Here is a 21,732-nt window from a genome sequence, read left to right as displayed (position 1 = left end):
AATGCAGGACTATAGACCAATAACAATGGATTTTTGAGCTGCCCTTTAACACAACATTTCATGGACAAACACAGTTGTAATGTTCAGCATATTAAAATGGTGGGTTTATCTTGCGTTCCAGAGCATGAGAAGAAGGGCAATAGAGAATTGAAGTTATGGCAGCTTGAAGTAAAGTTGATATGCAAACTTCTCATTTAAATGTTGTGTATTCAATGACAACATACGTGATAGGTTACATTATTAGACATTTTTGGTCTATATTATCCTTCATGTAATATAGCACCTTGATGCGTTGTGCGATGAAAAAGATGATTGTTTACTTAAGAGTTGAAGCGTAATTTGAACAACAAGTATGTACTCTGAACGGCACCGGATATTTTATTCAGAAATCTTAGCAAATGCACTAGCACTTTATATAGTATATTGCCATTTAAGGTTATGCATAGGTCAACAGCATGTTTTCCTTTTTCTCTCGCCCCTTTTATTCATTACCAATAATATACTTTTGAATTTTCAGGTATGTTATAGTTATTCACTTTGTAAAGAGGTATTTTCAAGGAGGACATTTTCAAATGCATTTTTATTATATAGATTGCTGCTATTGAAATTTGCACTGGAATATGCATACCATTTGCACATAGACTACTTACATAGACCATTGAAAAACAAATGCACCTTAGTAACAATATTTGCTGCTGCTAGAATTGGATTGATTATTAATCTAAAATGTATCACTGTGTGCTGTACTAATTTTTTCATGTTTGGACACTTGGTGTTCATGCCCTAATAGCTGTTCACTTGCCCTCCAGTGGGCAGAACCGGTACTCTATTGGTATTTTATCTTTCATTACCAGCACAATGGAAACAATTCTCGCACTGGCGAAATACGCTTCTGATAAGTTGTGTCATTTAAATAAACCATTCATGTGTCATTTCCCCAGGATGGAATGTGATTAGATGAACACCATGTCGGAGTATTTAAGCTTTTTAACATAAATTCTAGACTATACTTACTAATCGGATTACTATACTCCACTCTAATTTGGTCGCACTATTAGAGCATTCAACTCTATGGCAGTCACATGACTAGAGTAGTAGGGGAGTGACCAGGTGGATTGTATATATTTTGGGAAGTGAACACGAATGACTGCTTTATCACAGCCTGAAGAAGCTCTTGTAATGAGTGGGATGCGTGGCGTTTTTTACCCCAGTGGGTGAGTGATTGCTTTTTGTCTGGTTCACCTTGATTGTACGTTATTGCCAATCTATGAAGTTTGTTATGAATTGCATTAAACAAACCTTTTTTACCAAGTATCTTTCTACGTGTGCCTGGGGCATTTTGTTTCTATGGATCGTGTGAAGGGGGATAGCCTCTCCATGCTTGGGAGACTGTGTTAAACCTATATATATATATATATATATATATATATATATATATATATATATATATATATATATATATATATATATATGTATTTATTTGAATGCTTTTAAATTAAGTTAAATGTAGTCTACAAACATCAGAAATCATAAAGTTAAGGTAACATAATACACTTTATTAATACATTAAAAACAAATATCAAAATGAAATATCATGGTAACCTTAACTCGCTCTGTTTTGGTTTTACAATGTTTTGTTTTTGCTCTAAAATGTCTTAAAATCAAAGTAATGTTAGGTGTTGTTTGAATATTTGCTTTTGATAAAACATGTAAACTGTATTTATTTGTTTTCAATGTGTATTGCATTTGTGCTGCTTTTGTTAGGATTTACAGTTTGCAATATTTTCTAAATTTAATTTAGCACACACACAGACTGAAATTGAGATCGGTGAAGCAGGAGCTAAACCCGGCTCCTTGGTAACCAGCATTAACCGGTAACTAGGAGCTACTACTGGAAACCAATGTGCTAGTGCATAGTGTTCTGCAATTCTAACTTCCACATAAGGTGCAAACCTATCATTTTGTCCTTTTATTTATGACCCATCATGCATTACATGTTGCATACATGTGTCCTGATGTTTATTTCTAGTTTGTTCCAAATAAATAGAGTAACATTCCGATAAGTTACATGTTGCATATATGTGTCATGATGTTTATTTCTAGTTTGTTCCAAATAAACAGAGTAACATTCCGATAAGTGTTTGCTAGGCATCAGTTGGCCTGGTGAGCCAAAATGGCTCATGGTAGCTGTTGGTGGTAAGCTAATCAGGCTCTTTTATGTTAAAAGCAGGATCCAAATAGCCCCCAGCTCCCCTAGATTTCGAACTCTGCACACATTACATGTTTGCATTGTTTATGTAATGACTACAAATGTTATATATATAGTAATGTTATTTGTATAAGTAACTGTTACTAAGCTTTTACTATAAATGATATTTTAATACTTTTATATTAGTTGTTTAGTGTATGTTGTATTTTTATAATATCTTTCTTGTTTAGTAAATTATATGCATTGGCAATGATGACATGTACCTTGTTAATTGTATTTGTGATGTATTAATTTATAAAGTTATTTGCAAATTTATATGATTGTATATGTTAAGTATGACACTTCAATGCTTATGTATAATTTGCTATTGTAGATTTTGTTTAAATATAAATATTCTGTGTATTTTCTTTAATTGCAATTTAATTGCAATTTTTAGGCTTGTGTATATCATCATTTAGTTTGTTATTATCTAACATGTTATGCTTTCTTTTAATATTTATTATAGGCCTACATTTAACATACTTTTGAATGATTTTACATTTTATACAATTACTTGTTTTATGTGTGAAATTGTTATAATGTTATAATGTAATCGTTATATTGTATGCTTTGAAGTCTGTGGGTGAGTTAAGGTTAACATAATATTTGATTGTAATATTATATTTGTTTAAATTGATTAATACAGTTTATTATGTTATCTTAACTTTATTATATCTGATGTTTGTAAACTTTGTTTTTGGTGGTTTAACCTTCTCATTTGTAAAAAAAAAAAATCTAATAATTTCAACTCTCTTTTACTGTTACGTGATTGTTGATCTGAATATTTGTTGTAATACTAGCCTGTGTTGTATGAACATGTAGTAGAAGTGTATGTTTGGCATAAGAGCATGTTGCAAAACTGTGTATGGCATAAGTGTCTGTGCCATAAGTGTGTGTGTGTGTTGTAAGTTCATGTGTAGTAAGTGCATGTGTCATAAGATTGTGTGTTGTATTTTGTAAGAGTGTTTCTCATAGGAGTGTGTGTCATCAGATCTTGTGTTGTGGTGCATGTGCCATAGGAACGTGTGTCATATGTCCATATATCATATGTCCACATGCCGTAGGTGCATGTGTTGTAGGTGCATATGTTGTAGGTGCATTTGTCATAGGAGCATTGGTCAGGAGCATGTGTCATAACAGTGTGTGTCGTAGGAGTGTGAGTCATAGCATATGTTGTAGGTGCGCGAGTCATAGGAGTAGGCCGTATAAGGGTGTGTTGAAGGACTATGTGTCATAGGAGTATGTCATAGGAGCATGTGTCGGGGGCAAACATGTCATAGGAGTGCGTGCTATATAGGCATGTGTTGTAGGGACATGTGTTCTAAGTGGGTGCATAGTAAGAGTTTGTGTTATTAGTGTTAATATAAAAAATGTTAATCTCACACATGTCCATGTAGGGTTTTAATATAAAATATACCTTCATTCTGCTCATGCATTCTATACTCCTATACATATGAAAGTTCACAATAAAGTCAACTTGAACTTTAATGTGTGTTTTTAATACGTATGAGAGGCATGTATGACTTCTCCAATTCGTTCTTGTATGTAATTAACAGCTCCTGAAAATGTACATCAAAGTAAGCCCTGACCGTCCTGTCAGTTTTTAAAAGATGTTAATTACAGTTCATATGAAAAATGTTCATTTATTGCATCCCCTGAAAACCAGCACCAAAATCAGCCCTGACTAATGTGGGTTTTCAGATGTAAGCTATGTAATGTATGAACTGTGAAACGCATATGCCTCTTGATACAGTTTTCAGGAGATGTTAATTTTGTAATGTATGAACTGTAAAATGCTCTGTGCACATGATGGCAGTGCATGTTGCAGGCACCTGTGTAAGAGTATGTGTTTTAAGGTGTGTGTTGTAGGACGGTGTGTTTTAGGAGTGCATGTTGTAGGAGCACATATCATAGGAGCATGTGTTGTGTGTGTATTAGGAGCATGTGTGTTTGCTGCATCTGTCATAGGAGCACATGTAGGAGCATGTGTTGTGTATGTAGTAGGTGTACATAACAATCAGGACCGTTTTGGTGTTGCCTAATGTGGGTTACCCAGTTTGATGTTCACACTTAAGAAACGCACAGTTTTTTTGTTGAAGTATAAGTTTTGGAAGAGCAACATGTCTCTAAGTAACCTTATAAGCATGTGTGAATGCACTGTGCCATGCTAAAAAACACTTATTTGATCATAGTGGATCAGGTGTTTGCCGCTTGCTAGATGAACAGAAACATCATTTTAATTGGTTTTCTCTATTAAGCGGGTGCTAATGTTAAGAACAAGAAACGAGAAGGATGGTTGACTATTCTTCAATCAATTTCTCAATTTTTTTAATTATTTCTCTCAATATTTTCGTTAAAAACATAGGGGATCCACAGAGTTGTTCATATTGGGGATCCAAAGAACCAAATGCACTGACTCGGTAGTGTTGTTGTACTCTTGGGTCAGGTCATTTTATAGCCAAATGTATGTAGTAGGGGCATGTGTAGTAGCTGCATGTGTCATAGGAGTGTGTGCTGTGTGTAGTAGGAGCATGTGTAGTAGTTGTATGTGTGCATGTGTAGTAGCTGTGGTGTCATAGGAGTGTGTGTTTTAGGAGTGTGTGTTTTAGGAGTGTGTGTCACAAGAGTGTGTGCTGTACGAGGGTGGTAAGTGTGCATTGTGTGTGTGTGTGTGTGGCTGGAGCATATGTCATAGGAGCACATGTGGTATATCCACATTTTGCCCCTGCTTCATGGAAGTGTTTCATAATGGCACAATCCCATAGGAAACTGTTCCATGAATCAGACCTTTTATGTGTAGTAGGCACGTGTGTGGTAGGTGTGCATGTCATTGGGGCATATATGGAAGAGTTTGTGTTGTAGGAGCACGTGTCATATGAGCACATGGAATGTGCCATTAGAGTGTGTGTCGTGAGAGTGTGTTGTAAGTGTATCATATTAATGTACGCATGAAAGCTCACATTAAGGTCAACATTAAATTTTACATGTGTTTTTAATACATATGAGCAGTGTATATAACTTTCCCATTTTGTATGTGAATGCAATTTACAGCTCCTGAAAACTTACATCAAAGTAAGCCCTGACTATCGTGTCCATTTTCAAAAGATGGAAATTGTGTAGCCTACGAACTGTGAAAGTCATACAACCCTTGGTACAGTTCATATGAGAAATGTACATTCATTGCAACCCCTGAAAACGAACTTCAAAATCAGCCTTGACTTTGATGTGAGTTTTCAAATGTAAACTGCATGATGTACGAGCTGTGATACTCATAAGCCTAATGGTACAGTTTGCATTAAAAGTTTAAATGTATCCATCTACTTACAACTGACATCAAGTTTAGCCCTGACTTTCCTTTGATGTGAGTTTTCAGGAAATGTAAATTTTTTCTTTATTTTTTTTATGGTTCATAAAATCAACCTTTCAATATACAAAGTGTCAAGAACAGTGAATTTTTTTTATTTTTTTTCTCTTCTTTACATTTAAATAAAAGAAGAATACAAATGCGATACGTGGAAAGCAAAAATCAGAACATTAAAATTCAGCATTAATAAAACAAGAAAGGAAATACAGAATTAAAAGAAACTTAGAAATGTAGATCATAAAAAAATTGCATCAAAAAACTGTACAGTTGCTATCTTAACACCCAATGAGACGGATGAGAAAATGCATTGCCACATGTTTTTTTGTATGTTGACATTTTGGGCAATGCACCAAACAATGTTCTAATGTTTCTTTTTGGTTGACATTCTTACAAAATCGACACCAATTCTCAGCCTCTCCAATTTGCTTCCTTCTGGGCAGAACATCAAGAGACGGCCAGAGATTTAAACGAAAACGAAGAAATTTCTGGCGAGTCTTTGAACAAGGAAATTTGGCCAAATAATCTGCCATTACTCTGAGTCGCTTATGGCCAAATAAAGTGCGATCGAAGTCCTTATAGGTTAAACATCTATTTTGGGTAGTAATCCAATCATGATGATATATTTTCTGTTTGGCTCGATTTTCATTTGATAAAAGCAAGTCTAGATCCGCAGATGCGTCGGACAGTGCATTCATAACGAACACGCACCATTTTCTCGAGAATGTCTCATTTCGCAAAAGTAGATGACTTGCTACTTTTCCCAGAATATCTAAACGGTTCAAAGACAAGAGACACTTCCGAAAAAAAGCACAGTACTTCCAGATGACAAAGGAAGCCATGGAAAGAGATCCCAATTCAAAACGAATTAGAGGCAAAGGAGTGCACATGGGCAAATGTAAAACCTGTTTCCAGAAGGATGATTCCAATTTATCCCACCACTGAATGGGTCTGGGGGAAAGAGCTTCCGATGCATAGGTCAAAATCGGGAGCACCTTCTGGAGATAGAATGTTAATACATGTCTGACAGTGAACTTGCCAAATTTACCCATAAGAATCCTTGCTTGGGCGATTAAAGATCGTAATTTGCCAGTGGTTGCTAAATCAAGCTCAAGAGTTGTAGGCGTATCAGCCACTATAGTGCCCAAATATTTATAGCTGGGTACCTGAGCTAGAGAGACATTGTGTAGACGCCAACTGAAGGGTTTGATTTTGGTGCCTAAATGTATTTTGCAAATCATTATTTGAGTTTTGAAAGTATTGATTTGTAGATGATTTAGATCCACATATGACTCTAGGCCGTCCAATAATTTTTGGAGACCAGAATGAGTTTTTGAAATGAGGATCAAATCATCAGCATAGAACAGATAAGGAATTCTGTGCAAGCCCAAACTGGGAGGGTCACTTAAAATCTTGCTTAGATTAAGGCCCAAGTCGTGGATGAAAAAATTGAAGATTGAGGAGGCTAAAATGCACCCCTGCTTCAACCCTCTAAACGTCTGGAATTTTGCTGTCAGGTCCCCACCTAAATTAAGGCGAACTTGCATAAAGGTGTTAGAGTGAAGAAGTACTATTAGGGATACCAAGGATGGTGGGCATTTCCGATTGACCAATTTATGATAGAGTAGGCTACGATCAATTGAATCGAAAGCAACCTTAAAGTCAACGAAAGCCAAGTATAGGGTCTGTTTACGGGCCGCATAATCAGAGAGAAGCATGTTGAGAGTGATTATGTTGGGAGTGGTGTCTAAACCTGCCACAAAGCCTGATTGAAATGGATCATTAAGGTGGACTTCTGACGTCCACTTTTGAAAGTCTCTCAGAATCAGTCGAGAGAAAATCTTCGCAGGGGCGTCCCCATTTATAAATGGGGACGACGATTGAATGGGTCCAAGTTGGGGGCAGTTTTTGTGATTTCATGATGAGGGTGAAGATAGAAAACAAAATGCGCCCCACACTTCCGGGTGGGCTTTAAGCATGTTGTTAGACAAGCCATCCGGACCACAGGCACCTGATCGACTAGCTTTTTTGATGAACATTAAAATGTCATCTACATCAAAGTCTAGGTGAAAGGTATTCAGGGCATGAGTGGAGGCTCGGGCGATACTGCCATCAGGCACTTTGTATAAATCAGAAAAATAGGCAATCCAAGCAAATTCAGAGACTTCATTGGCTTGTGTAACAACTTGCGATCCAGTTGTAGCTTGGTTAAGATGGGACCACACTCTAGCAATATTTTTGCTCTGAACTGCAGCCAATAAAAGTTGGCTATCAAGATGATAAAGTTTGGCACGCCTTGCTCTAACCCAATTTTTGTATTTAGTTTTGAGATTAGAGAGATACTTATGCTGAGTGTCAATGGGAAGTTTCAATGCTGGTCTTTTCTGCTGATGAAAGAGGCGCTTGCGATCTCTAGTTTCTCTATCAAAAACATGTAAAGAAGGAGTAGAATATGTGCGCTTAGATAGAGAACTGGACGCAAAAGGCTGAAAAAGATGAAGCATATCTTGTAGCAGACACTTGAAATAGTGGAATTTGACACTGATAAACAACCATGAAGGGAGACTAGGGCTTGCTCGGTCCATCAGAGTCTATTACCCGCGTTATTGACCTTAAATTGACACTTAGCAATATTATCTCTGCGCAAAATGGAATTACCACAATATTGCAAAACAGCAGTTACTTGCTTATGATCACTCAAATCCGAGTGCACAATTTCAAAGTCCAACACATCAGAGAATAAGATGACATTTGTGTACATATAATCAATAACAGATGCAGAAGAGCCCCTACACCAGGTTGAAACTGGAGGGATATCGGAAGAAAATGCTCCATTAAGCCTATTGAGACCATGGTGTTTGACAAATTGTTCCCATTTTTTTATGCAAGATGAATTGGTTCTGCTGTTGGAATGAACACAGTCCAGATTAAAATCTCCCGCAATTAATAATTTGTGAACAGAACCATCCAATAAGGTTAGAGACAGCATATCATTCAGGGCTGTAAGGAAGCATTCGTCCGTGATCCCCACCGGATTCCAATAGATGTTAATAATGGCATATGATGTTGAAAACAATATCAATCTCGACATTTGAATGAAGGCATTAGGAGACGCCCAGGGAAAGAGACTAGAGTTACTATCAGCTTGGATTGCGGTCAATAACCCACCAGAGGGACAGCCACTATGACCTTGATGAGCCACTATGGTGAGTACATCATTGGCATCCCAAATAGGATCAACAGTAAGCCAAGTTTCCTGCAATAAAATTAATTTATATTTTGACAAAAAGCTGGAATCATTGTTCAGTAACTGCGAATGCCCCCTTGTGTTCCAGCTAATAACAGTGAAATGACTAGACTCCACAACTTGGACTAGTTAGTGCTGGACAAGTGGATCAAGAGCAGAACGTGGACCTCGCGGCTCCTGAGAGTGGGGTCTATGGTTACAATGGAAAGCTGACCTACTTGACAACTGCTGTTGGAGAGAAGAGGAGTCATCAGCCGCTTCCAAAGAAATCTCAAAGCCCAAATCACATAGTTGTCTCCGTGCTGCCCATATTGCATTCTGAATGACTCGTGATTGCATCCATAATCGAACCGAGTACATGTTATGTTTGTCAAAAAAGTCAACTAAAGCTATGTCGAGTGAGTTAATGTCTTCTAGAGCAGGAACATCAAAAAAATGCTCAAGATTGAACCGCGATTTAAGACATATTGAGGACACGGAGGTGGCCTGCATTTTAATTGTAGGCAAAAATTGGCTGGACGCTTAGGGGGAGGCCTAGAGGCTGAGGATCCTTTACTCAATGCCGAAGAAACTGGCGCATTTATGGCAGATGGTTTGGAATCCTTTTGACAGACAGCTTGCAGTAATTCAAGCAATTCCGGGGCAATTTCCGCTAACAGTGAACGTCTGGAAAAGCCAGCGGGTGCTTGTAAGTCTGAAGGAGGCAGGGGCTCGACATCTATCATGGGAGGGCGAGCAAGAGAACCAGCGGCAGGAGCCGTTATGGAGGCCGATTTTGGTGGTGGCAGGTGGGTTGTGCTCAAAGGGCATTTAGTTAAGGAAGACTGAATAGGAAGAAATAATTTTTGGCCAAGATGAGCATGGCCAGACATGTAAGCATCAACAGCATGACGAATTTCCTGCCGATGGTAGTCCACAGGCAAGATAGTGTCACTAACGCCTGTGGAAGGCCCTTGGGGAGGGCGAACAAGTGGGCCGGCGGCAGGAGCCGTTATGGAGGCCGTTGTTGGTGATGGCAGGTGGGTTGTACTTAAAGGGCATTTAGTTAAAGATAACTGAGTAGGAAAAGATGGTTTTTGTCCAAGGTGAACATTGCCAGACATGTAAGCATCAACAGCATGACGAATTTCCTGCCGATGGAACTCCACAGGCAAGATAGTATCACTAACGCCTGTGGAAGGCCCTTTGGAAGTCACTGTGGAGGGTTGGGGGGTATTGCCCATTTCAGTTACCATTTCTACCAAAGTGTCAAGCGGAGCATGAGGAGGAATGAAGGAGGAACCCTCAGCATTGGATGCTGGAGTACGTACTATAGACATTTGGTGATATTTCTTTGCCACAGCAGAGGAAGCAATGAGGGCACTTTTTTTGGGAAGATGAAGTTGACGAAAGAAGTTTTTCGTTTTTGAAGAGTTATCTGATTTTGAGGCTGGAAGGTTTTTGGATTTTTTGCACTGAGACTTTGCAAGGGTTGAGGGGCCAGCACACGAGGCAATTGGAGTGAAAATGGTGTAAGGAACACTTGGGGGAGCTAGAATTCCAGTATTGGGCGGAGGGGCAACTGAAATGGTTGAAAGAGCAGGCGCCGTGGCTGTGTTATCTAAAATAATGCCTTCAATTAGTGGCACTGCAGGTAGTAAAGAAAGGGATGCTAGCGAAGGATGGACTTGGTTAGCACATGTTACCAATTGTACCTCAAACAAGGTTTGAATACCTAATGATGCTGTAAGAGCCAGAGGGCGATCACTTGCATCAATTAGCCCAGGTGCAGGAGAATGTGTTTGCTGTAACAGTGAGGTGGCATGCTCTTGCCAGACTAAAATCTTATCCAACTTTTGAGAGTGATCACACATATTGTTAATCACTGAGTCAAAAAGTTTGGATAACGTTTGTAGTGAGACATGCATGGCAGATAAAGTAAGATTGACCATATTATTGGTCATAGCTTCCGCATCCACTTTGCCAGAAGGACCTAGTGGTGCTACACTACGTCGTGGTGTCGGTGCAAGGTATGAAGCTTCAATTTCAGAACAGTTGAGATCAATGTCTGAAAACATGACTGGAGAGCGTGACAAGTTTAGAGAGGATTTCTCAGGCAAAAGATGTTGGGAAAAGCCTGATGGATTCAAATCCAAATTAATAACTGCAGCTTCAGCAGGCACATAGGCAGCCGACGCGGCTTCAGTCACTGCCGCAGATGAAAGCGGTAAGTTGTGGAGTAACATGCTATCGGACAAGGAAATACAGGACACAAGACTACCACAAGTCATAGGATTTAGAGAAACAGGAGTTTGGCCCCGCGCTTCAGTAGCCACTTTAGTATAGGGTAGAGGTAATCTATCCTTTGAATTTAAGCAAGGCGCACGTGTGGCTTGTGAAGATAAGGGAACGCACAAATTATCAATCAAAGGGACCAAAGTTGTTTCTTTACAAAAGGGCCGAATATCAGGCAATGATGGACCTCTAAAACAAACTTTGCTGCCATTACGACCACGGCTCAAAACCGGCGTTGAGCAGCGTGATAGTGCTGGCTGTTTTTTTTTTTTTGATAGTTGTGCATTATCTAACAAAAAAATGCGAGAAGGATTTGAGCCCCCAGGTTGGAGAGCTGGGGGCATCCCCATAGTCAATGTTGGCAGTCTAGCCTGCATAGTGGTTCAATCTGTAGCCCACTCGGCGAACAGAGAATACACACAAAACCTCGCTATACACAAATAGCAGCAGAAGCAATTTGTAAAACAAACAAAATAAGAACTCCCAAAATAATGCCTTGCTGAAAGCACGAAAGCTAGACAGCACCACTCAGCTGAACCACTCCTCTGAACGCGCGCGCTGAACGCGCACTCGTGATGAAGATAAGGAGTCAGCTGCAACTGGGAGGCGGAGCCAGGAGAGGCGGGCTGGAAACAACCAAAGAAAACACAATATCAGTCCTTGGCAATACGCTAAATAGAGTCTTGCAAAACTTGCAAAGGAGCCGCTGGAAGCGGCACGCCTACTCAAGGCAGCACGAAGGCAGCAAAGTTCCAGGAAAGGCACACAGACTCCTGTAGAAAGGCACCAGGGAGCAGCACCACAGCGAGACAGCACCACTCAGCTGAACCACTCCTCTGAACGCAAAATGTTAATTTTGTAATGTACCAACTGTAAAATTGATATGCTCTGAGTAACTGATTTCAGCACATGTTCTAAGTGCCTGCATGGTAGGAGCATGTGTTGAAAGAGTGTGTGTCATTGGACCATGTGATGTAGGAGTGCTAGAATCGAATGTAATAAGAGCATGTGTCATAGTAGTTTGTGCGTGTAGTAGGAGTGTTTGTAGTAGGATCATGAGTAGTAGTTGCACGTGTTATAGGAGCACCTGTTGTAGGAGCATGTGCTGTAGGAGTGTGTTTTAGGAGCGTGTGTCGTAAAAGTGTGTGCGCGTGAGCATCATAAGAGTGTGTATCGTAAGAGTTTGTGTGGTTGGAGCATGAGTTGTAAGAACATGTGTCATATGTCCACATGTTCTGTGCAGTAGGCACGTGTGTAGTAGATGCGCGTGTCATAGGAGCAAGTATCACAGGAACGTGTGTTGTAGGAGCTCATTTGTCATAGAAACGTGCTGTGTATGTCATAGATACGTGCTGTAGCAGCACGTATCATTAGAGTATGTATCATTAGAGTGTGTGGTAAGTAGTAGTCATAAGAGTGTGTGTGTGTTAGGAGCATGTATCATGGGAGAAGGTGTCACAGGTGCACGTATTGTAGGTGCATGTGTCCCAGGTGCATCTGTCATAGGAACATCTGTCCTAAGAATGTGTGTCATTGAGGTGTGTGTCGTAAGAGTGTGTGGAAAGTGTGTGTTGTAAGAGAGTGTGTGATTGGACCGTGTGTCGTAGCAATGTGTGTCTTTGGCGCATGTCATAAGAGCGTGTGTCCTGTGCATTACTCAGTTCAAATGAGCTTCTTGTTATGTTTATTTTTTTAATGTATGCTCCCCCATTATCATTTGGCATAAAAAAGATATAGAAATAAATGGAAAGTGTACTTAATCAGATAGTTATGGAATTCCCACAGGACAAAATACAATAATTAGTAATGGGAAGAGGGTTAATATATACTGCCCTGATCCGAGCGTCTAGAACAGCAACATTTCTGCCATGGATGCAACAAAGTGTCCTCTACAGGCTCAGCTTCAGATGATAAATGTGGTTAGGATGGGATTGCCCTTTAGGAAGTACCTAATTTAATAATATCAGATGGTAGGTTGGCAGGTGATATATCAACTTCATATACACGTATCATTTAGCAAAGGCTAAATGAAAGATTACAATTTTTCTACCATCAGCCTCTGGGACACTCGAGGCAACTTTTAAGAGTTCTGCAAGATGAAAGTGACTATTCTCCTGTCTGCCTCAAGCTGCTGCATGGTTGATGGGAATATGATAGTTGTCATGAGCATCTAGTCTAACAAAGTAACTCAGTGGACAGAACAGACATTATCAAACATTTGGGAATATCATAGGATTTTCGAAGACATTTGTCAGAGAGTCTTGTGGCAATGCAGCTTACAAATTATTTATACAATTCTTGGAAACCTACTTGAAACGTTGCAGAAAGATTAGTAGCGTTAGGAAGTTTATAAAGAACTAACATTCATAGAAGCAAATGGTGAACTACAAGCGATACATAGGGTGTACCACAAAGAAATTAGGCTGGCCTATAGAAGATAAGACATGTTCTATAGCAAGGAATTATGGAGAACAAATGAGCTTCAACACAAATAAAAAAATCAACTTCCATTTTGGAATTGAAGATTGGCAAGTGATGTCACATGATACATTTTCATATAATGCAAATTTATTATTTGGGTCACCAGTTTATAATAGTTGATGATAGCAGAGCAGTATGGCTACAGTTTCAAAAGCAGTAGAGTAGTCCATTATGAAGATGTTCTACACCGGCAAGGGAGGAATTCCTTATTACAGAGATCCAAAAGTATAGGCCTCTAAGTTTAAAAAATGTACCCTTCATTGCTGGTAAAATACCGCTCGGAACATATCTAGACCAATGTGTCCAGATGGCCTTTAAAATGTGGCTTTAAAGGAGGCATTTCCTGTATGGTGGTTGCTTTCACCATATAGCTCTACATGGGATTTCGAGGATGTGGGGATGTCACGGAAGGCTTGTGTCATGGAGGTCTGCTTATAACGATCCCTAAAATAGTCTCACTGCATTGGTTTGGATGAGTATTTGCACAACCCAGAGATAATAAATGCAAGATCAAAAGCAATAATGAAAAGAGAATATCAAGATTGGGAAAATGAAGTGTTTTTTAGCAGAATACAGTGCTCATCCTTACTTGGTGATTATTGGAGCGAAAAATTGTCGGTAAGTTGTGAGAAACATTTAGACGATCTGAGGCCGAAACATTTATGCTCATTATACAAAAAGTTCAGGTTAGGAATTGTACGCTTAGCTGATCGATTGAAAAAATTGAAATAATGGAGTTTCTGACAAATGCTATAATTATAAATCCCTAATGAAAAAAAATACATTACATGTTTTTCAGTTGATAAAGTCGCGCCTTGAAACACTTGTGTATAGGCGCGTTATAAATGCCACATGATATCATATCATACAACTTTTCGCACAATCCCTAATTGAAAGTGATACACATTTCATACTAATTTGTCCAGCTTATATAGATCTGAGGACACTTTATTTGAAACCCAGATTTTTGCTTTGTTATACGTAATATCTGTCAAGCCATGCTATTATGTGATTGATGTAACGACTGTGTTTGCATTGGCTAAATAGCTATATAGAGCTCGGTTACAAAGGCAAAAGTGAATTAAGGTGGTATAATGAATGTAATGTAACTGCTTTTGTTGTTTTTGTACTTATGATGTCTGTTTGCATCTGTGACTTTCCTAAGAGTTATAAGTTGAATGTTCTCTGTATAGAATTGTAAATATTTTAGTGGAAATGTATTGGTACAGAATCGTAAATAAATGACTGATTTATTACAGGTCTATATGTATTATTTGCAGGTATCTATGACATCTTGTCGATATGATATTAATGAACTGAACTGAAATTATCTGCACTTCTTCAAGCTAGGAACTATAGGACCATTGGTGTATCAGACCCGACAAAGAAAGTGAATGCAAACAAAAGTCTTGCACAGCTGAGAGAATGGGACATAGTAAATACCATCCTTCCTATTTCTCAGTCTGAATGATGGTCAGTGTTGTATAACCTTTGAGTTGATGGCAGAGAGGAGATGGCAGGGTCTTTAGACCCCTTCTATTTGATGTTTTTACTTTGCCATGGCCTTTGGCCGATCCAATAGATGCAACATATCGAGCTAGCCGATAAGCTGTGGCCTACATACAAGGGTAGTGAGTGACTATGATTTTGAGTCTTTACACGTCAGCAAGAATTCATTCAGTTTACAGGGAAATATCTCCTGTTCAGCTGAGATGAACACCAGGCTTATGCGTGTATCCGTGCGTAAACGTGTGCTGTGTAATCAGTATGTGGCAGACCTCTCCACGACAATGCATGAAGGCCTTTCCTTACTAGACTAAGAAGGTCCCATGTGACGATTCTATTCCATTTTAATTACACAATAGTCCTGGGCAGGATGCCAATTGGTCTCTGGTAATCACTGGCTGCACTCCAAGAGTAATGTGATGTATTCGATATGTGCATTCCTTATAAAATAACAATGGTGATGAGTTTGAGGAGGATATGGAATATGTTTTCCTTTACTATTGCTATGCACCAACTGGATATTGTTTGTGAATATGCATAATTTGTCTTCACAATGTGTTGCATTAATGCCTACGAAGAGGATCAGGGGCCCCCAGCGATCTGCAGAATTTTCCAGATTATAGGGCAAATATGGGCTTTTTCGACCTTGCCCATAGTCAGGACCCACGTTTGCAATGTGACACTTTGTATGGCTCGGATATTTGGTATCGCACTGGTTTACTTATATTGGAATATTTTGGAGGGAAGATGGAGGAGAGGATGTTTAAACATGAAACAAAGTACCCTGATTCAGGCGATGAAGTTAAAGCTTGACATCTGCCCACTAAACACTGATGAGCTAATTGTTTTTTTGTTTGAAAAAAGAGTTGACCAAAAGAGGGACGGTTATGCGATTATTCTAGAAAGTTTTGTTTTGATGACGCAGACACAGAATTGGAATGCTATACCAACTGGGATAAATGTCGGAAAACAGGTAGGCAGGAGTTGCTTAAAGTATGGTCGGAACAGCTAAGTAAACATGGGCCCTCATTCCCAGGTCAGCAGTAACTCGCCAGTACAACTGGCGGGTTGCCGCTGATCTCGTAACACCAATTCCGGCACTTAGCTTCCGGTGTCACCGGGACATTACAAGTCCCGCCTGCCCGGTAAGTCAGGTGCCGTAAAATGTAAGTTCCCATTCCCATGACTACATGGGAATGGGGACTCCGAAGCACCAGCACTGTTGCTGATGGTGCCGGTGCTTCCATGGCAACTCTGCCTGCAGGGGCCGCTGCACCCGGCATGGTAAGACTTGGCAGGCACAGCAGCCCCGGCAGGCAGACTGGCACCCTTGTTTCCGACTGCCACACTTGTATTGAGGCCCATGCTCTGGATATAGATCAAGGGAACAATATGTTGAGGAGATTTTAACAATAGGTACTTACTCATCAGAGTGAATGTGGGAAGGTTATGCAAACGTACTGGTTTTGACGCCACACAGGAATTTTCTTTTTATTTTATGTTATTCCCATCAACTCAGATAAATGCATATGCAATACTCTCTGAGCCAAAATCATGCATGCTGCACAAACTGTAGGTATAGAAAGGAAACCATCATGCACCCATTTTCAATGCATCAGCCCAAATTGAGTATTGGCATCTTCCATGCCCACTGAGAAGGTTTCATCTCTGTTGTCCATTTACGGAATGCATCTGTCTAGATTGAGCATGGGCATCTTCCAGCCCCACTGGACTAAATAGGTTACATCTCTGGCACCCACTTCTGGAATGCATCGGTCTAGATTGGGTATGGGCATCTTCCCTGCCCGTTGAGTAGGTTTCAGATTGAGCATGGGCATCTTCCACCCCCACTGCACTAAATAGGTTTCTTCTCTGTTACCCATTTCTGGAATGCATCAGTCTAGATTGAGCATGGGCATCTTCCAGCCCCACTGGACTAAATAGGTTACATCTCTGGCACCCACTTCTGGAATGCATCGGTCTAGATTGGGTATGGGCATCTTCCCTGCCCGTTGAGTAGGTTTCAGATTGAGCATGGGCATCTTCCACCCCCACTGCACTAAATAGGTTTCTTCTCTGTTACCCATTTCTGGAATGCATCGGTCTAGATTGAGTATGGGCATCTTCCCTGCCCGTTGAGTAGGTTTCAGATTGAGCATGGCCATCTTCCACCTCCACTGGACTGAACAGGTTTCATCCCTGGTACCCATTTCTGGAATGCATCGGTCTAGATTGAGTATGGGCATCTTCCCTGCCCGTTGAGTAGGTTTCAGATTGAGCATGGCCATCTTCCACCTCCACTGGACTGAACAGGTTTCATCCCTGGTACCCATTTCTGGAATGCATCAGTCTAGATTGGATATGGACATCTTCCCTGCCCGTTGAGTAGGTTTCAGATTGAGCATGGGCATCTTCCACCCCCACTGGACTAAATAGGTTACATCTCTGGCACCCACTTCTGGAATGCATCGGTCTAGATTGGGTATGGGCATCTTCCCTGCCCGTTGAGTAGGTTTCAGATTGAGCATGGGCATCTTCCACCCCCACTGCACTAAATAGGTTTCATCTCTGTTACCCATTTCTGGAATGCATCAGTCTAGATTGAGCCTGGGTATCTTACAAACCCACTGGACTGAATAGGTTTAATCTCTCTTACCCATTTCTGGAATGCATCATTCTAGATTGAGGATGGTAATCTTCCAGCCCCATTGGACTAAATAGGTTTCATCTCTGGCACCCACTTCTGGAATGCATCGGTCTAGATTGGGTATGGGCATCTTCCCTGCCCGTTGAGTAGGTTTCAGATTGAGCATGGGCATCTTCCACCCCCACTGCACTAAATAGGTTTCATCTCTGTTACCCATTTCTGGAATGCATCAGTCTAGATTGAGCCTGGGTATCTTACAAACCCACTGGACTGAATAGGTTTAATCTCTCTTACCCATTTCTGGAATGCATCAGTCTAGATTGAGGATGGTAATCTTCCAGCCCCATTGGACTAAATAGGTTTCATCTCTGGCACCCACTTCTGGAATGCATCGGTCTAGATTGAGTATGGGCATCTTCCCTGCCCGTTGAGTAGGTTTCAGATTGAGCATGGCCATCTTCCACCTCCACTGGACTGAACAGGTTTCAACTATGGCGCCCATTTCTCGAATGCATCAGTCTAGATTGGATATGGACATCTTCCACCTCCACTGAACTGAACAGGTTTCATCCCTGGTACCCATTTCTGGAATGCATCTGTCTAGATTGAGCCTGGGCATCTTACAAAACCACTGGACTGAATAGGTTTAATCTCTCTTACCCATTTCTGGAATGCATCAGTCTAGATTGAGCATGGGCATCTTCCACCCCCACTGGACTAAATAGGTTTCATCTCTGGCACCCACTTCTGGATTCATCAGTCTAGATTAAGTATGCCATATTTGACCCCCTCACCCCCTCCCCCCGTTAGACTAAATAGGTCTCTGGCATCCATTTATGGAATGCATCAGTCTAAATTGAGCATAAGCCTCTCTCATGCCCACTGGAATAAGTGGGCTTCATCTCCTTGACGTGGAGTAGCCTATGATATTACAAATCAGATCTCTCCACTTTTCAGGATTTCGTTATCCATGATTCAAGTGTGGAATTCTTTTGGAAACAGATTGGCCCATGTGGCCAGATGAGGTCCTTAGGAGGGTCAATCGTTTGTGAAGGGGGATTGGAGATGTTACTCACTTTTGGAATCCAGAAAGGAATACATGACCTATGACTTTTTGTGAAGGGCAATAATGGAGATGGGTCTTGATTGAAAAGGATTTATTACATATCAGGAAATGTTATTCAGTGTACAAGAAGGCATATATTTAATTGATTGCATGAATGACATAATGTTTGTTTTTTGTTTGTTTTAGTAATGTATTATATTATTTTCTAGTCTGTATGGTTTATATCAAATAAAAGGAGAATAGATACATTAACAAGAAAACATCTGATCTTGTTTTAAGTCGGAGTTTAAAATTATTACTGATGCCTTCATTTTCAAATCAAAACCTACTTGTTTTTCAGGAAATGGCATTACTTTAGAGGGCGCTGTACCATCAGAACAAGACAGTCAACCAAAACCAGCAAAAAGAGCACGAACGTCGTTTACAGCAGAACAATTGCAGGTAACAACATAATTATCTTCATGCCTGTATATAATGAGGACATCAAAGAAGTCCATTCTCATCGTTAAAAAGATCCTGCTACTATCCCCTACACTATATTATGTTCCCAAACTCTCCCTGAGCCTGTTATCCTTAACTAATAAAGCAAGATCTGATTATGTTTGGCATAGAGTAGTCAAGACATGATAAGAGGTGTTTATTATACATTATTAGCACGCAACGAGGGTCAATGAGCTTGTTACAACCAAGCTCATTGGCCCTCGCCCGGGCCTTACCTCGCCAAGAAAGTTCTGAAGCCTCTGCTTCTCTGCTGCTGCCCCGGGTTCTTTCCCGGAGTGGCCACCATGGCAAGGGAGAAGGGACTACGTTTAGACCCTTCTTCCTTTCCATGACGGCCATTTTTTTGTTTAATTATTTTTTCATTTTTCATTTTCATTATTTTTTCATTTACTTTAATGCCCACCATGGACTACATGTAGTCCCTTCTCCCCTTCCATGGTGGACATTTTCTTTGTTTACTATGGCTGCCACGGAAAGGGAAAACGGGCTACGTTTCCCAGTCCGTTTCCGTCATTTTGTTTTCAATTTTCTTTCAGCTGCGAAAAGCAATGCATCTTGCAACCGAAAAAAACCCACCTTTTGTACTACGGTCTAACTAGCCAGGGTACTAAAGGCCATAAAACCCTCACCGTCGGGCCATTACCGCATTCAGTAATGCCCCCGGGACTTTGTAACTATGGGCCCCGGGAGCATTACTTTACGCAGTAATGGCCCGCTAGCTCGGGGCTTATTACCTTATTATTAGTACCCGGTGAGAGTCAATGAGCTTGTTATAAGCAAGCTCATGGCCCTTGCCTGGGCCTTACTTCACAGAGAAGGCTCTGAAGCCTCTGCTTCTCTGCTGTAGCCCTGGGTTCCTTCTCGAAGTGGCCGCCATGGATAGGGAGAAGGCACTACATGTGGTCCCTTCTCCCCTTCAGTGGCGCCATTTTATTTCTTTACTATGGCATACACGGACAGGGAAAACTGACTACGTTTCCCAGTCCGCGTCGGGCATTTTTTTTTTTTCTTTCTTGTTTTTGCTCTGCAAAGCGTCTTACAACTGGAAAAAAAAACACCATTGGTACCCCGGTCTAATGTGCCGGGGTGCTAATGTCAAAGAGCCCCTTTGCCGGCGGGCCTCGCTACCCTTGGGCCTGTAACTATGGTCCCGGGGGCATTACCTTACTCGGTAATGGCCTGCCGGCTCGGGGCTTATTGCGTTAGTACATGGATTCCATTATAGACATCCTTCCAACCAAATCGAATTCTCAGGATGCAGTCTATAATATAATCTCTGGCATGGCCCTCATTCCCGACATTCTGACTAGCGAAGTAGCACAGCAAACAGCACAGAAGCAATCATCTTCAACTGTGTAAAGGTAGAGAAGAGAATGCAAACTCAAAGTCCCCACACTAGGCAACGAAAAACAAAATGTGTAAAAGTGCAATGTTTCTAGTTCCATGGTCATTAAATAAACTTGTCAAGCGACTTGTGTGTGCTCATTTGTTCCCCAACAATAAAAATGTGTTCCTTTTTGGTTGTCCAATTCCATGCACTAACGTCCTTATTCGTAAGAGATAATGCCGTGCCGCGACTTATAGCAATAACCCAGAGGCAAGTCATTATTGCACAATAATTCCCCCTCCAAAGGTCCATAAGTCTACATTACATTGCAAAGTGAGCAATCTTGTAACTTCCTGACTGCACATCAGCTAGAAATGTAAAGAGAGAAGGCATTTACAAAGACGTTACCGCTACTAACTCTGACTTACTCCTGACTTGCTGTTCTCTTTCCAGGAGTAACTTAGAGTTACTCATGATAACATCTCTGGGAGTCGAAGCGACTCTCTCCAGAAGTAAGTCAAGAGTAAGTGCTCGTTGATTGGATCTGCGAGGAGAAAGAAACAAGTGGAGTTGGGACATTGCCCGCTGGAATGACAGGTGTTCGTGATAAGTATCATGGAATAGTGCCTTGCCAACCCAGATGACAGACTCAGGCATGAAAATGCAAACAATGGAGACGAAGCTGGCACACACACTCGGGCGATGAAAGCTCGTGCTATCTCGGGGCCTCTAGCGAGACGTATGTATGCTGCTAGTAGAATGCTGTGCTCATGAGAAGGATATATGCAGTATTGAAAACATATGTGCGAGAGGCCCAGGGTACTGGGTTTCTGTGCTGTAAGGCATTGTAATGAAGATAGATGTCTCTATTTACATCCAGAAAACAGGAAGAAAAAGAAGATGTAAACACTGAGATATTGCGTTTCATGTTTGAGTATGTTCCCGTTTTGGAAAATACTCCTCTGCATTCCTGCATGTGCACGCATGCAGACCAATGCTGTGAAGCATCATGCATGCGCAGTCCAAACACGAGCGACTGTTCTGAGACACCCTCCATTTAGGCACATTGCTTTG

General features: G+C 40.7%; 1 protein-coding gene across 2 annotated transcripts in view; it reads left to right on the top strand.

The window, feature by feature from the left end:
• The window catches only part of LHX6 (LIM homeobox 6), a 562,516-nt gene that overhangs the window by 472,847 nt on the left and 67,937 nt on the right, over positions 1 to 21,732 (top strand). For both annotated transcript variants that reach the window (XM_069609654.1, XM_069609653.1), the window contains exon 5: positions 19,171 to 19,271. In XM_069609654.1, the coding sequence (XP_069465755.1) occupies positions 19,171 to 19,271 (101 nt within the window). The remainder of the gene's footprint in view (positions 1 to 19,170; positions 19,272 to 21,732) is intronic.

The sequence above is a fragment of the Ambystoma mexicanum genome, chromosome 8, assembly GCF_040938575.1.
Source record: "Ambystoma mexicanum isolate Mex_15411 chromosome 8, UKY_AmexF1_1, whole genome shotgun sequence".
Lineage (NCBI taxonomy): Eukaryota > Metazoa > Chordata > Amphibia > Caudata > Ambystomatidae > Ambystoma > Ambystoma mexicanum.
Note: the sequence above shows the minus strand (reverse complement) of the source record. Positions and strands in the feature narration are given on the sequence as shown.